This window comes from Molothrus ater, chromosome 21 (assembly GCF_012460135.2).
Source record: "Molothrus ater isolate BHLD 08-10-18 breed brown headed cowbird chromosome 21, BPBGC_Mater_1.1, whole genome shotgun sequence".
Taxonomy (NCBI): Eukaryota; Metazoa; Chordata; class Aves; order Passeriformes; family Icteridae; genus Molothrus; species Molothrus ater.
Window position 1 is genome coordinate 10,119,137 of NC_050498.2, and position 15,212 is coordinate 10,134,348.

Below are 15,212 nucleotides of genomic sequence, written 5' to 3' on the forward strand. Positions count from 1 at the left end.
CTTGTGCAGGCACACACACACACACAGCGTGACACAGCTCCTGCAGGTGAAGCCCTGGCTTTGACCTACGGGTCAAAACAAATGGAACCCGACTCAGCTCTGACATGAGCTGAGCCTCAGGATTTCAGGGAATCAAATAAAGGATGCAGCACAGAACAGAAGCAGCCCCCTCTGCACTGCCTGGCAGATAACTTCCCTTCCCTAAAGACCTGCCTGCCTTTCCCAGCCCAGGCAGGTCTTTAGCCCAAAGCTGGAATTTTTACAGAGCCCAAATGGGTACAAGCTGCCAGGATTCCTCCCAAATAACCAAGTGCCAACAGTTTGGCAGAAGTTCCTTTCCTAGCCACACACCTGGCTGCTCACCTGCCATGCCAGGTGCATTTGGAACAGGACCATTCCCAGGACACACAACACCCTGACACTCAAAACATCCACTGAATCCACGTCAATCCAGATAAACAGCAAACTTTAAATCAAATTAATATCCATAATCCAGTTCCTAAACTTACAGAGTACCAAAAGAGTTTTACTTTTCCATCCTCATGAAGTATAAAACTCCACATGTTCCCAGAGCAGCAAACAGCCCAAAACTCTCCAGGTCAAGCCCTGGCACCAAGATAAAAGTGAATAACAACAACAACAGCAGCAGCAGAGAGTTGTGCAGCAGAGTGAGAGGAACTGGAGTCCCTGGCAGGGAGCCCTCCCATGCTCTTTGGCAGAGTTCAGGTGTTGGACAGATCTGATCTGCACAACACCAGAATGGACCCTTTCACACCAGGTGGGGCAGGTGGGGAGTCTCACATTAAATTCACCACAGTGAGATTGGTTATCTATCTCTCAGGCACAAGGATCAGATAAGTGAGCACGTGGCTGTCACGCTGGGGTGTCCCAGCCAGGGAATCTCTGCAGAAGCTCCCAACAAATGAATTTAGAGAGGACATTTCTGTTAACTGAGGCTAAAGGGAGCGAAACAACACCAAAATAAGAATACAGCCTCTGAGAGGCAGGCAGAGCTATAGAGTGTGTTTGCTCAGGGAGCAGAGCAGCTTCCAGGGAAGGAAGGAGCTGCAATTCCCACGTGCAATTCCCACCTTATCAGTACAACCAGGCACAGCCACGAGGCCAAACCACCTCCTTCTCTTTCAACAGAGAGAGGAGGAAGTCAGCTTTTCACTCCAGGTGGATGAAGTTCATGGCCTTAAGCTGAAGGAGGGCAGGTTCAGGTTAGAAATTAAGCAGAAATTCCTCCCTGTGAGGCTGGGGAGGGCTTGGCACTGGGTGCTCAGAGATGCTGGGGCTGCCCCATCCCTGGAAGCACCCACGGCCAGGCTGGGATAGAGGAAGGCTTTCCTTCCTCAGAAATCAGCCCACACAGGAGCTCCAGCACCACCTGACAGCACAGAGCCAGAGGGGAATCTTTTCTGAGGGCAGAGAGATGAGAAGAAGGGGAAGCATGACCAGAAAGTTTCCCTGTGCGCCTGCGATGTGCAAGCTAAACCAGGCAGGGAGACTCCTTCAGCTGAGGTGCTCAGACTGCACAATTGTGTTTGTGCGTACACTTTATTGATGTGGATATTTATCCTGACCCTGCAGACAGCCTGGAACAGCAAGGACTTCTCCTCCATGCAGCAGAGGAGAAATGCCCTGTGGAGCAGCCCCAGAGGCAGCAGCAGCCCCACAGACCCCACAGCACATTTGTGCCTCCCTGCCCACAGCTGGCCCAAAACCACAGCAGCACCAACAGCTCCAGAGCATCAATGCTCCTCAGTGCAGCTCCCAGCCACAACCTGCTGGGCTGCAAAAAAAAAAGGAATTTTTTTCCATTCAGAAGAGGCTCAAAAGGATCTTTCATTGCGCTCAGGGCTCTGTGCAGCCACTCTAAGCAGGCACCTTGTCCCACTGCCAGGCTGGGCACGCTCAACCACTGCTGCCCAGGCTAAAACTGAGGCTTTTGGCCAGATTTCCTTTAGCAGATGATTAGTTCTGCTTAAGCATCTCCATAATTCATTGAGACACTGAGAAGTCCAACCAGAGTTAGGAGCAACCATCTAAACTCTGTGGGCTTCATGTGAGGTAACAGCTGAACTCCATCCAAAAATTTGCCTCTCAGCTGATACAAGTGGATTGTCAGGTGACTCTGTGCACCCATGTCACTGCTTATGAAACCAGAGCCCTGATGTACAAATACCAGAAGACATCCAGGTTTTGTTCTATTTTAAACAAGAATTTGATACAAGATACCGTCTCGGAAACTAGGAATTAAATTTAGCAATAATCAACAATTTATTAAACAAGACAGACGGGCCCAAAGTACTTTCCAAGTGGCATTTATGGAGGAGTTTACTTAATTTGCCACTAAAACTTCAGAAAGGAGCACAGCAACTCTGTAAGAGGTCACTTCAAGGAAAACTGTCTGCCAGCAGGACTGGTTGGAAGGGCTGATGGAAACTTCTGAACTCAGAGACAACACAGGCAGAAAAAGGGGAAAAAAAAATTTGGCAGGCTTGGCTTTATTATTGGATGGTGCAAAGTGCTAGAGAGACCCTCTGAGCACTCAGTCTGGGTGGTTACTGTCCCCACACACCAGTTTTGGGGTGCTGATGACCCACACAGCAACTGAAAGTTCATTTTTAACCCTCAGAGCAGCAGCCAGCTGGCACACCTGAAGGGCTCCATGGATCTCCAGGGCAGGAGAGCCCAGAGTGCACAGCCTGTCCCAGCAGGAGTGACTTTAGCAACAGCATGAGCACTGCACCAGATCAATAAGGTCACACAAACCTGCCCTCACAGGCCCTGTGGCAGCTGAGTAAATCCTGCATTTTAATTGGGATTGCTCCCTGAGGACTGTTCTGCAGCAAAGCCCCTCACCCCAAACAGAGCCACCTCTATTTAAATCCTGTGGGAAAGTCACCAGCAAATGGAAAGGGTTTTGGCAACTTGTTCCAAAAGTTATGCTCCCTTGGACCTGCACCTTGTGTCCAGGTGTACAGAACTGCCTGTGAAATTTCCTTTATCACCTTACACAGTGTGGTACCTTTGTGAGCACCAAAAGGAAGCTGGAAGCCAGAGCACCTCTGTCCCATTAACTGACACAAAGTGACTCCAGGCAAGTTGCTGAACTTGTCTTTGCTGTTGTCTTTGTCTCAGTTTCTCCATCTGCAAACATGATTTAGAAATCTCCTGATGAAAGGGACAACCATCCTGAAAAGTATTTCAGCTCACCTGAGTTTATCTTAGAAAAACAGCCCATAATGCTGTAACTTTTCTATTTGAATTGGCATTTCTCTCCAATTTAACTCAAAAGTCAAGTGTTCCCCAAAGGGGCTGCCAAAGTAAGCAGGTTACAACAGAGGTGCCCAAGGTTGCACACCTATTGCACTCTGGGGCCAGACACTGTCCTGAAAGTTTCTTCCTCTGACATTTCCATTTACACATTTGTGGTTAGGAACAGAAGGAATTGGATGAGCACCTAAGCTGTATATAGTTACAGTTTCCTGCTTCAAAATCACCCCTTTTGTGCTGCCAGATCACAGGCTGTGGGAAGGCAACCCTCTGTAAATTTGCTTTAAGGTTTTGCATCAGCTGTGCAAGTGCCAGCTGGCTGGACATGGACAGCTCTGTCAGGCACGGAGCAATGTCCCCCCTCTGCCCCATCCTGGGCTTTGGGACTGTGTGATCCCAGAGCTTCTCCCTGAACTGGGAAGGGAAACACCATAAAAAAAGGAGAGATTATAATCTTTTCACTTTTCCTTAGCCTGCACAAGCAAAGAAACCAGTAAAACACAAAACAAGGATTAGCTGGTTGTGTAAATATCTAGCACTGGTCAGGAAACCTTGCTGGAATCAAAATTCCTTCAAAAGCAGCACAGCAAAGGCAGTGAGGGGCTGCCCAGTAAAACTGGAGTGGGATCCACACTGTCCTGGGTGTTCCTGGGATGAGAAGGCACAGGCAGACAGAGCAGACCCCCTGGAATATGGCAAACCAACGGAGGATCCATGGCAGAGTGAAGCCAGGCTGCCCAGGCACCGAGAAAATGATCTGTACATGAGGAGTGCCCAGAGTACAACAGGGACCATCCCACAGGCACATCCCTCCCCTGGAATGGAAATCAGCACCACCTGAAATAAAGGGGCCTTTGGACCAGGGAACAGCATCAGCACCACCCCAAAAGCCCAGCTCATGGCTCACTCGTAGAGAATCAGGAGTGGGGCAGCCCTGAGACCAGCCCTGAGCTCAGGCAGCAGCCACCACATGAAATCTTGGTTTATCACCACACTGCAGGACTCCAGGCTTTACTACAACCTGCACAGTTTTCCCTGTTCTAACAAAAAAAATTCCAGTATGGAGCCACTGCTCCTTCCCACTGCCAATTCTCTGGCTACACTGAAAGCAGCAAATCCATGCAAAGACAAAACAGGCAAATATTGTTCTTGCTCTCAACAAACAGGGCCCAGGAAAACCACACACAAGTGAAAACTTGAAAGGTCTCAGTGAAGACACTTCCATTTTCTGAAACCAGGACAAGACAGGCAAGGTGCTTAAGGAATCTAGGCACAAATATTTCACTAAAACCAAAGGAAAACCAAAGGGTTTGTTACAACAAACATACAAGAGGTCATTAAGAAACAGAATGCCAGAGGGACACTTAGAGCTAAACACAGGTATAAAGCTGAACCTTTGGATTATCTTTAGAACTGACAGGGTAAAAAGACTGGAGAACTTAAATTAACTATTTTATTTAACAGAGAACTTTGATTTAACTATGTATCCATACCTCATGTGGCTTAACTATTTTATTTAATGGAGAACTTTGATTTAAGTCTGTATCCATACCTCACATGGCTTAACTATTTTATTTAATGGAGAATTTTGATTTAACCATGTATCCATACCTCATGTGGCTTAACTATTTTATTTAATGGAGAACTTTGATTTAACTCTATCCATACCTCACGTGAGAACTTTGATTTAACTCTGTGTCCATACCTCATGTGGGTTAACTATTTAATGGAGAACTTTGATATAACTCTATCCATACCTCATGTGGGTTAACTATTTTATTTAACGGAGAACTTTGATTTAACTCTGTCCATACCTCATGTGGGTTAACTATTTTATTTAACGGAGAACTTTGATTTAACTCTATCCATACCTCATGTGGGTTAACTATTTTATTTAATGGAGAACTTTGATATAACTCTATCCATACCTCATGTGGGTTAACTATTTTATTTAACGGAGAACTTTGATTTAACTCTGTCCATACCTCATGTGGGTTAACTATTTTATTTAACGGAGAACTTTGATTTAACTCTGCCCATACCTCATGTGGGTTAACTATTTTATTTAATGGAGAACTTTGATTTAACTCTGTCCATACCTCATGTGGCTGGCCGGGCCATCCTGAGCGTTGGGGAGCCCCAGGTCCGAGAGGGAGTCGGAGCAGACTGAGGCAGGGGACAGGGACCTCTCCTTCTCCTCCAGCAGGTCCAGTTTCACCAAGGAGCTGGTCTCATCCTCGGAGTTGTCCTCGGACACGGAGCCGATGATGAAGCGCGAGTGAGCGCTGGCATCCACAGCTTTGCTGGCCTCAGAGGACTCCTCCATGGCTCCCCCAAACTGGGCTCTCAGCACTGCAGAATAAAGGACAAAACCAAACCCGAGGTGAATAGCCACCCCTGCAGGGCAAAGCAAGGTGCACTGATGGGAAATGAAACGTTAGAAGGGCAGAGCTGAACCCTGAGTGCGGGATCAAAACCAGTTCTGCTCCAAGCACTGATTTCCCTGCCTGCACAAGGACTCTCCCACCTCAGACAAAGCTGCAGGAGTCAGTCAAAAGAAAAAAAAAAAGAAAAAAAAACACCAAAACTACCCCACACACCAGACCCAAAACCTACAGACAAAGGCAGGGGACTGCAAGTATCAAAATTCACAGGACCAGAGAACCCCTGGCTGGTTTGGGTTGGAAGGGACCTTAAATCTCATCTCATCTCATCCCCTACACTTCCACCAGTCCAGGCCGCTCCTGTCCTTGGACACTCCCCGGGATGGGTCTGTTCCAGTATTCCAACAAGGAATGAAAGCATTTTCTTAGAAGTCTAAAGAATAATTTCAACTGAGGAAGGAAAACAAAGGAACACCCCACAGCACAAAGGTGGGATGGGGAATAAACATTTGATACCCCTGCTCTGGCTGACTTTGCTGCACTCACACGACAGCTGCAAACACACATTAGGAACTGAGGAGTGCACTCACCTCTGGATATCCGTGCAATCTGCGCCCTGAGCCACTTCCAAAACGAACTGGGAAAGAAAAGAATTAGGAAGCAAACGTTAGGGTTATAATGAAGCATATCCCGTGTGTGTCTTCCTGTTTACACCACCAAAACTATCCCAAAAAGCCCCACAGGCACACCACAGGCTGGCTGGCTTGCTCCAGGTACAGACTAAGCCAGGAGCTAAACCTGCAGTGCCCCAGCCCAGCCCTGGCACCTCCTGCTGGTCTCCATCCTTCTGGAATCTTCTGAGACCCGACCGTCCCAGCTGCCAGGAACAGCAGGGTGTGCCAGCACTCCCTACTGGTACCAAACCCTTCCTGTCCCCTTCTGGCCAGTTCCAGCTGAACCCCAGGGAGGGAAAGGCTCATCAGCCCCGCTAATTACAGCCCCGTTAGCCAAGGATGCAGCACCAAAACCTGGCCCGTGGTGTCACAGCAATGGTGGTGTCACAGCAGTGGGACATGATGGGGCCTCAGTGGGGGCCCAGAGAGGTATTTACAGCCAGAGCAATCCCTAAACACCCCAGTGCTGCTCTCCATCAGTGACTGAGAGCTCAGAACTCATCCAACTGGCTCCTGCACTCCTGCCACGAAGGTGCTCGACTGAATTATTCAGATCAAATCCCGTGTTGACATCACTCCTCCCACAAACTCCACTTGCCCCGTGGCCACGGGCACTTCATTTGGCAGAGGCATCATTAACCATTTTATAACTGAAAAGACACAAATATCTGTCTGACATGGACATTAAAAGCAGTAAAAAATGGGTTTTTTTTTGAGGGTAGAGATGAGAAGAAGGGGAAGCATGACCAGAAAGTTTCCCTGTGCACCTGTGATGTGCAAGCTTAACCATGCAGGGAGACTCCTTTAGCTGAGGTGCTCAGACAGCACAAATCCAATTTTGTTTGTGCATACAAAGATGCACACAGTATTTATGTGGCTATTTATGTGGATATTTATCCTGGCACCAGATCTTTTCTGAAGTTTTTCATGCAGACACATTTACTGTTGGCACAATCGCCAGCACCGAAGAGGTTGGGATGCAGCCAAACTAACTTCAGCCCCACTTCACTGAAGAAAACCTTTTCTAATTTCAATAACTAATACATTAATGAGCAAGTTTCAAGGATTTTGGGGTTTTCAGAAGCAGAGGAACAGAAAGGGAGGTGTTTCACTCAAATATTACATGAGAAACCATCCAGCCAAAGCCAGGCACTGCCACACTCACCCAAGTTCACTCCAGCACCTTGTTTGTCCAATTCAGCTCCCAAAAACCCAGCTGCTATCCATGGCACCCCACTCAGGTCCATTTCCCAAGGCACTTCCAAGCCCTGGGAGCCAGTCCCAGAGCCAGCAGTTCCGCTGGGGTTGTGCAATCAGTGCTGGAGTGATAAGCTTGGTTGTTCTCAGCACGCCGAGAGGCCTCGTTCATATTTAAATTAATTTCAGCATTGTCTGGGGCTAAATTACACAGGGACTTTCTCAGAGATCTCCTCACAGGAGCCTCTGGATTTCAGTGCTGGGAGTGCAATGCACAAGGCTGTGCACTGTACACTGGTGTAGTTCACATAGAGAAATAGAAAGGTAAACTTTAGATATATACAACTATGGAGGTGAATTACATATAAATATAGAGGCTATGACACACACAAAAATAGACTTACAGTAGCTAGACACATATAGAGGTATATTTTATAAATGTACTATCTATACACATATAGAGGTATATGTACAAACACAGAGGTGTGTTACATATATACAAATAAAGGGGTATATTTACGTACTTCTGCAGATTGTATTGGCTCTCTGAAATGCAACTGCCCCAGTTCCATTTTTACACAAGCACCTGGAATTCAGCTGAGCACCAAGACAAACCTGTGTGTCACAAACCACTGCACACGTAGAGTTTGTTTCAATAATGCTGAACCAGACCCTACAGCCCAAAATTATCCAGATCCTCAGCTGTGCACAGCCCCTGCACCCCCTTCCAGCAGCCTGCCCAACAGGTAACTCCTGCAGAGACTGAGAGGAAGCTGCAGCTTGGGGGAAGATGAACACTGAGAGCTCAGGGAACAGCCCTGAGCCTGCCCAGATGCAGGAACACATTCAGGCACAGCTGGATCCACACAGACCCAGCCGTGCTGAGCTCCCTGCTCCAGGGAAATCAGCTCCACTCCCAGCAGCTGTCCAGGCACCTCACACCCAGATCCGTGCTACCAGCAGGGAAAACTGCAACCCAAACCCAGAAAGTGCCCGAGGCAAAACCAGCCCCACTTCACTCCTCCACAGCTCTGCTGCTACCATTACTCACATCTTCGGCCTGACCCTGAAATGCACTGGTAAGAATACCAGACTTTAGAAGTTTTATAACAGCTTCACCTTAAAATCACTTTTAATTCTGTAAAAATATACCCAGGCATGAAACTTGGGCAACGACAGGTGGAAATTAAAGTTCCCTGTTTTTCTCTAACTATCCCATTCTGAAGACAAATCCACAGGTGAAGAGAACATCAGTACTTCAGCGGGCTCTTGCAAAGAATCACAGTATCACTCCTACCACATTGATGTGGCATATGAAAAGCAAATTAATCAAACTAGCTGTGTTCAAATGCCTCCCGATTAGAGCTGTGGCATCGCTGATCAACGCGAATCGCTTTAAAGTGACGAAATGGATTTGTGCTCTCACCTGGAGAAACGCAGAAAACAACTGAGCAAAAAAAAAAAAAACGGTAAAACCAGATGAAAACAGAGTAAAAAATCAGCAGGGTGCTCACCTGTACCAGGGCTGGGGGGGGGGGAGTTCCAGCTCGGGAGAGAAGGGAGCTCCCTGCAGTAGAGGGTCCCCAGCTCTGAACAGCCCGGGGCTCCCTGGCCACGCTGTTTTAACACAGCCCCACCTGAGCCTGCCCCACCTGAGCCTGCCTCCTGGTTAATCATTGGGCATTGCCTCATCCCCGGCCCAAAACACAACCAAACACAGCCCAACGGCCCCAGAGCTGTGCTCCGAGGGCTCCTCACAACCTCCCCGGGCAGAGAAAGAGCCAAAGGTGATGGAGAGTGCCCAGAGGAGGGACAGGGCATGGGGAAGGGTCTGGAGGGGCCTCAGGAGCGGAGCTGAGGGTTTGTCCAGCTGGAGCAGACTGAGGGGACACTCACCAGGGGCTGCAGCTCCAAATTCTGCTCCCTGTGACCCGAAGGAACAGCTGGAGCTGTGCCAGGGCAGGGCTAGGCTGGGTACTAAGGGAAAAACAACCACCTAGAACTTTCCACCTGTGGATGTAGAATGACAGAATTGTGGAACATCCTGAGCTGGGAGGGACCCACAGGACCATCCAGGCCAGCTCAGACACCCCAAAATCCCACCCTGCGCATCCCTGGAACTCTGGCAGCCTCGGGGCCGTGCCTTGGGGAGCCTGGGCAGTGCCAGCACCCTCCGGGGAAGAGCTGTTTCCCATTATCCAGCCCAAACCTCCAGAGACCACAATAAGAGCCTGTATTTACAGCTATCCCAGTTTGCTAAAACACTCGAGACTGCCTGAATCCCACTGTCTTGGAGAGATTTTGGCATCACTTAAACACTTTGCTGAATATTTCCTGCCTGCTTAACTGGAACAGACTCCACTCACGCTTCAGATACTTTCAAACACAGGACTTCTTCTCATTCTAAACTTCTTCAAGAATATTTAGGAGAATGGAAGGGCAAGAACAACAATTTGGTTTGCCAATCTGCTTTTAGAACTTGACTGGTTCTGAGCATCTCAGGGCTGCTCTGAGCCCCTCGGCGGGACCGGACCCAGACTGTTCCCCAGGATCCCGAAAGTGCCCAGGCACAGCGGCAGGGTGAGGCGGAGGAGGGATGCCCGAGCCCTGCCCCGGCCCGGCCCCGGCCCGGCCCGGCCCCGGCCCGTCGGTGCCGGACTCTCCGCCGCCCACGTGCTGCTCCTTTCAGGCTGCGGGGGACCGGAGAGGCCACGCGAGCGACGGCACCGGCTCAGCGCGGCCCGGCCCGGCCGGAGCGCGTGGAACCGGGAGGGAACGGGGCGGGAACCGGGCGGGAACCGGGCGGCGGCTGCTGCGGCGGGCAGGGGCGGCTCCGGCCCGGGAGACCCCCGCCCGTCCCGGCTCGGCTCGGCTCGGCCCGGCATGCCGCCATCTCCCGCCGGCACAGCTCGGCACGGCATGGCATGGCCCGGCCGCCTCCCGCCGGCGCGGCGCCCGGCCAGGTCCCGCCCGCCCGGCACGGCATGGCCTGGCCATCTCCCGCGGCACGGCCCCGCCCAGCCCCGCGCGCCGCCGCCCGCCGGTGCCGCGACCCCCCGCGCTCCCGGCCCCCCCCCCCGCCGGCGCGGCCCCGCCCTCACCTCACGGTGCCGGTGCAGCGGAGCCGCCGCGGGCCCCCGGCCTGGCGCCCCCCGCCACGGCCCCGCCCCGGGCCCGCCCCGCGCCGGCCGGGCCCCGCCCCCGCACCGCCCCCCGGTGGTGTGATCGGGGTTACCTCGGGTCAGGCCCCGCGCGCCCCGCCCCCCGTGCGCCCCGCCCCCCGCGCGCTCCCATTGGCTGCCGCCCGGGCCGCGGCGGGGGGCGTGACCAATGGGGAGGTGCCGCGGGGGCGGGGCCCGTGGGGCGATGCCCGTGGCCTGAGAGACGGGCGGGGCCGCGCCTGGGCTCGAAGCCGCGACCCCCGGGACAGCCGGGACCCCCGGGACAACGGGACCCCCGGGGCAACCGGGACCCCCGGGACAGCCGCGACCCCCGGGGCAACGGGACCCCCGGGACAGCCGCGACCCCCGGGACAGCCGCGACCCCCGGGGCAACCGGGACCCCCGGGACAGCCGCGACCCCCAGGATCCTTGGGACACCGGGACCCCCGGAACAGCCGGGGCAGCCGCGCCCCCTGGGACCCCCGGGGCAACAGGGACAGCCGGGACCCCCGGGGCAGCGGGAGCATCGTTCCTGGGAGGGAAGGCCGAGAGGGCTGGCCTTGCTCAGCCTCGACACGAGGTGACCAAAGTGACCTCGCCAGTGCCCATCGGTGTCCATGGTGGGGCCCAAGCTGGAGCAGGTTCCTCTCGGTGGTGCCCAGCAACAGCACAAGGGAAAACAGGCAGGGACTGATGCACACAAAGCTCCACCTGAACACGAGGAAGAGCTTTCCTGTGCAGGTGATGGTGTGCGGGATCAGAGACCGGGCAGGTGTGGAGTGTCCTGACTGCGGCATGGTCTGGAGCAGCCCTGTGCCGTGGGCTCTGCCGTGACCCTCCTGCAGCAGGGACAGGACCAGGTGCCCCCATGAGTGTGGGAGCAGCAGTCCCCAGGCTGTCCCTGTGCTCTGCTGTGACCCTCCTGCAGCAGGGACAGGACCAGGTGCCCCCATGAGTGTGGGAGCAGCAGTCCCCAAGCTGTCCCTGTGCTCTGCTGTGACCCTCCTGCAGCAGGGACAGGACCAGGTGCCCCCATGAGTGTGGGAGCAGCAGTCCCCTGGCTGTCCCTGCGCACGAGGGCCCACGTGGCTCGGGGACACTGCCCTGTCCCCGCCTTGGCACAGGCAGGGGGGACAGGGCTGATAACAGGTGCTGAGGACACGGCCAAGCAGGGCCAGGCACTGCCAGCGCCTCTCCTGCATGGCTCTGACCTTCAGCTGCTTGTTCTGCCGACGGACAATGGTTTAAAGAACTCCTCCTCTTCTCTTTTTTCTCACATTTTGTGTTTTATTTGAACTCTGTGCCGTTACAGGGTTGCTGAAATTCAAATGGAAGGAGTAGCACGAGTTTAGATGCTAAAGCTGCTGGATCTGGTGAGCTGTGCAGGCTGATGCTGCTGGAGGTGCCTGAGGATCTGCACAGAAGTGGGATCCAAATACAGATAATTTCCACCAAGGCAGTGGTTAGCAGGTGTGAGACTGCAGGAAACTGCCCATCATGGGATGGGTGCCCACTGCAGGCAAGAAATACCCAGAAAATCCAGTCTGGGGCTTTGGAGTTAATAAAATTATTGGGGGAACAGAGCATATTCTCACATCCATTGGACTAAATCTGGAAAATTTGGGCATGGACACTGTTATTTATATTTCTGTAGACATAAATGCATAGCTATAGATGTGCTTCCACACAAAGAATCCTCCTCTGAGTGAGTATTTCATGGAGGAGCTGAAGAGAAGGGTTTGGTGTTGGTTAATCCTCCCCAGTGCTAAATCCCAAGTGCTGCAGGAGTGAGGGGGAGTGCTTGGCTTGCTGAGGGGCTGGTCCCAAATCACTGATAATAACTACATACAGAACTTACCAAACCAGAGATTACAACAGGCTCTGAGTTCATCCTGGCTGCTGCTCCCAGAGCTCCAGGCCTGCTAAAACCTGCACCTGCACTCTGCCTGCCCAGCCCAGCACATCCAGCCAGCTCCAAACGCTGTCCAAACACTGCTGGGGAGGGATTGCTTCACACTCTGAAATCCTGCAGCAACTCCTCCAGTCAAGGGCACACAGAGGCACGAACACGTGGAAAAGAGAAGAGTTAAAGACATTAACCTTAAAAACCCAGCGTGGATTTGGATTTGGAAGGAAATAAAATAAGAAAATTGTTACTTTTTGGGCTATGAAGATGGTGGAGGGTCTGGAGGGGAAGGCATGTGAGGAGAGGCTGAGGGCACGTGGAATGATCAGGTGGGGGACAGTGAGGCTGATCCTTGTGGAGCCCTTCCAGCGCAGGAGATTCCATGAAATTCAACTGGTGACAGGGCTGTGCTCCCCATGCCTGGATGTGGTCCTTTCCACATAACAATCCAGGTCTCTTCCAACATAACAATCCTGGGATTCAAGTCTGGGCAGGAATAATCCGTGTTTTAATTGTTTCACAGGGTTCAGACACACTTTGCAATGGGTTTCTTTTAAATGTTTGAATCATAACCGTGTTGTGCTTTGGAGGAGGGGTGGTAAATGCACCTGACACCCTTTCCCTGTCCTGCTCCAAAGCTGGCCACAGTTATTTACTTTCATTCCATGACTTCCAAGCATGTGCACTGGGAACTCATGCCACCCTGCTCTCTCAAAAAAAAGGAAGTTTAGCCTGAGTTAACAAACTCCAAAACACACAGGGGAAATGTTTTTACCTCCCGTGACGCCAAGTGCTGGTTCCACCTCTCCTGACCAGGCTGTGGTGACACCCCCAGTGCAAACACAGCCCAGATCAGCCCGGGTGAGGGGTCGGTGACACTGCCAGCCTGGCACCACGCGTGTCCTGGCAGCCAAGGAACAGAGAGAAAGGTCAGATCACCTTTCAAAGCCAAACACCAGCCCTCGAGGCGCCACTGGCTCTTGTTTTAAACACAAACATCTTAATTGAAATAACGCCGATGCTTATGAGAAAGCGTTCTGGATTCTCTGGAGCCTCGGCCAATTGAAACGTCGGCGTTTATTTGGGATTGAACAGAAATATTTCATCTTTCCATGCCGGGGGACACACACGTGTGGTTAGCGAGCACCCCAAAGCCCGAAGCTCTGCAGGAAAAGGTGATTTCCATCGCCACCGTGTGTCCGAGGCAGAAAACGCCACAAAACCTCCACCCAACAGCCCGAGAAATCCCACCGAGAGCAGGGAGGGAGAGGCCTGGCAATGCTCCCCTGATTTCTGTGCGTGTGGCCTCCGGGTTTGCTGGCACAGCTGCCCCAAAACTGCTGTGGTTCACCTGGGGCTCAGCCTGCACTGGGCTGCAGGGGAGCAGTGAAATGATCAGCAAATAATTCCAAACAGCAAATGAAAGTGACCTCACTCACTAAAACCTCCGAGTAGCAGCGTGTGAGCACTGAATTCATTCCAGAGTATCCACCTGGATCTTCTTGGAGTGCAACTGGAGGCACAAAGAGGTTGGGAGTTGAGCTGAGACCCTTTGGAAAAACCTCTAAGACTCCACGGATTTTTAAAGTTCCTTATGATTATTTTTTTCATTACCATGCCAGAGGCATAACAGGAAGACCCTCAACACTGAAATATCTGAAGTTCACAGAAAGCTGCAAGCTTCAGGACAGCATTTTTACCTTGCAAATGCATCACCTTTCCTGGGAACAGCAGGAACCAGATCCCCACATGCTGATTCCTTCCCTTAACCACCCAGAGTCCTAATTCCCAGATGCAGGAAAAACCTGTTAGCAGAAGCAATAAATATTTCATTGACATTCCACACTTTGCCTCTCCCAAATTCTAATTTTTTTTTCACATGCAAAAGGAAAAAGCTGCCAGCATTTTCAATCTTGTTGGTAAATAGCTCAGACAAGGAGCAGAGATGGACAGGGAGGAATGGCTCAGACTGCCAGAGGGCAGGGTTAGATGGAATATTGGGAAGGAGCTCTGCCCTGTGAGGATGGGCAGGCCCTGGCACAGGCTCCACATCCCTGGCAGTGTCCCAGGCCAGGCTGGATGGGTTTGGAGCACCCGGGACAGTGGAAGGTGTCCGTGCCATGGCAGGGTGGCACTGGATGATCCTGAAGGTTCCTTTCACCCAAACCGCTCCGGGATTTTCTCTGTTGTTTCTGTTCTAATCCCCCACAGGCCCGTTCCCCCCGTCCCTGCTTCACAAGGCCACGGGAGCCCTTTCGCATGAAAATCACCCCTTCCCACCTCAAGAGCTGCCGGGGGGAGGCCGAACGCCGTCAGGAGCCGGGGGCAGCTGCTCCGGTGACCGTGGGAGGAGCGCGGGGCTGTCCCGGGTGGTCAGAGGGGCGCGGGGCAGTTCCCCGTGGGACACGGGGCTGGCACGGCCTCTGCCGGTGACCCCGGTCCGTCCCCAGCCCCGCTCCCGCTGTCCCGGTCCCTGCCCAGCCCCGCTCACGCTGTCCCGGTCCCTGCCCAGCCCCGCTCCCCCTGTCCCGGTCCCTGCCCTGTCCCGGTCCCTGCCCAGCCCCGCTCCCGCTGTCCCGGTCCCTGCCCAGCCCCGCTCCCGCTGTTC

At 52.6% G+C, this 15,212-nt stretch overlaps 1 protein-coding gene across 2 annotated transcripts in view; it reads right to left on the minus strand.

Moving 5' to 3' along the window:
- Window positions 1-10,695, minus strand: part of ACACA (acetyl-CoA carboxylase alpha) — a 106,086-nt gene extending 95,391 nt beyond the window's left edge. Inside the window, exons 1-3 of one of the 2 annotated variants that reach the window (XM_036394909.2) lie at window positions 10,639-10,695; window positions 6,257-6,303; window positions 5,382-5,634 (exon numbers count right to left, since the gene is read on the minus strand). In XM_036394909.2, coding sequence (XP_036250802.1) covers window positions 5,382-5,608 — 227 coding nt within the window. In that variant the 5' untranslated portion in view covers window positions 5,609-5,634; window positions 6,257-6,303; window positions 10,639-10,695. The remainder of the gene's footprint in view (window positions 1-5,381; window positions 5,635-6,256; window positions 6,304-10,638) is intronic. The other variant, XM_054517007.1, reaches the window with a different exon arrangement.
- Between the last annotated feature and the right edge of the window lie 4,517 nt (window positions 10,696-15,212).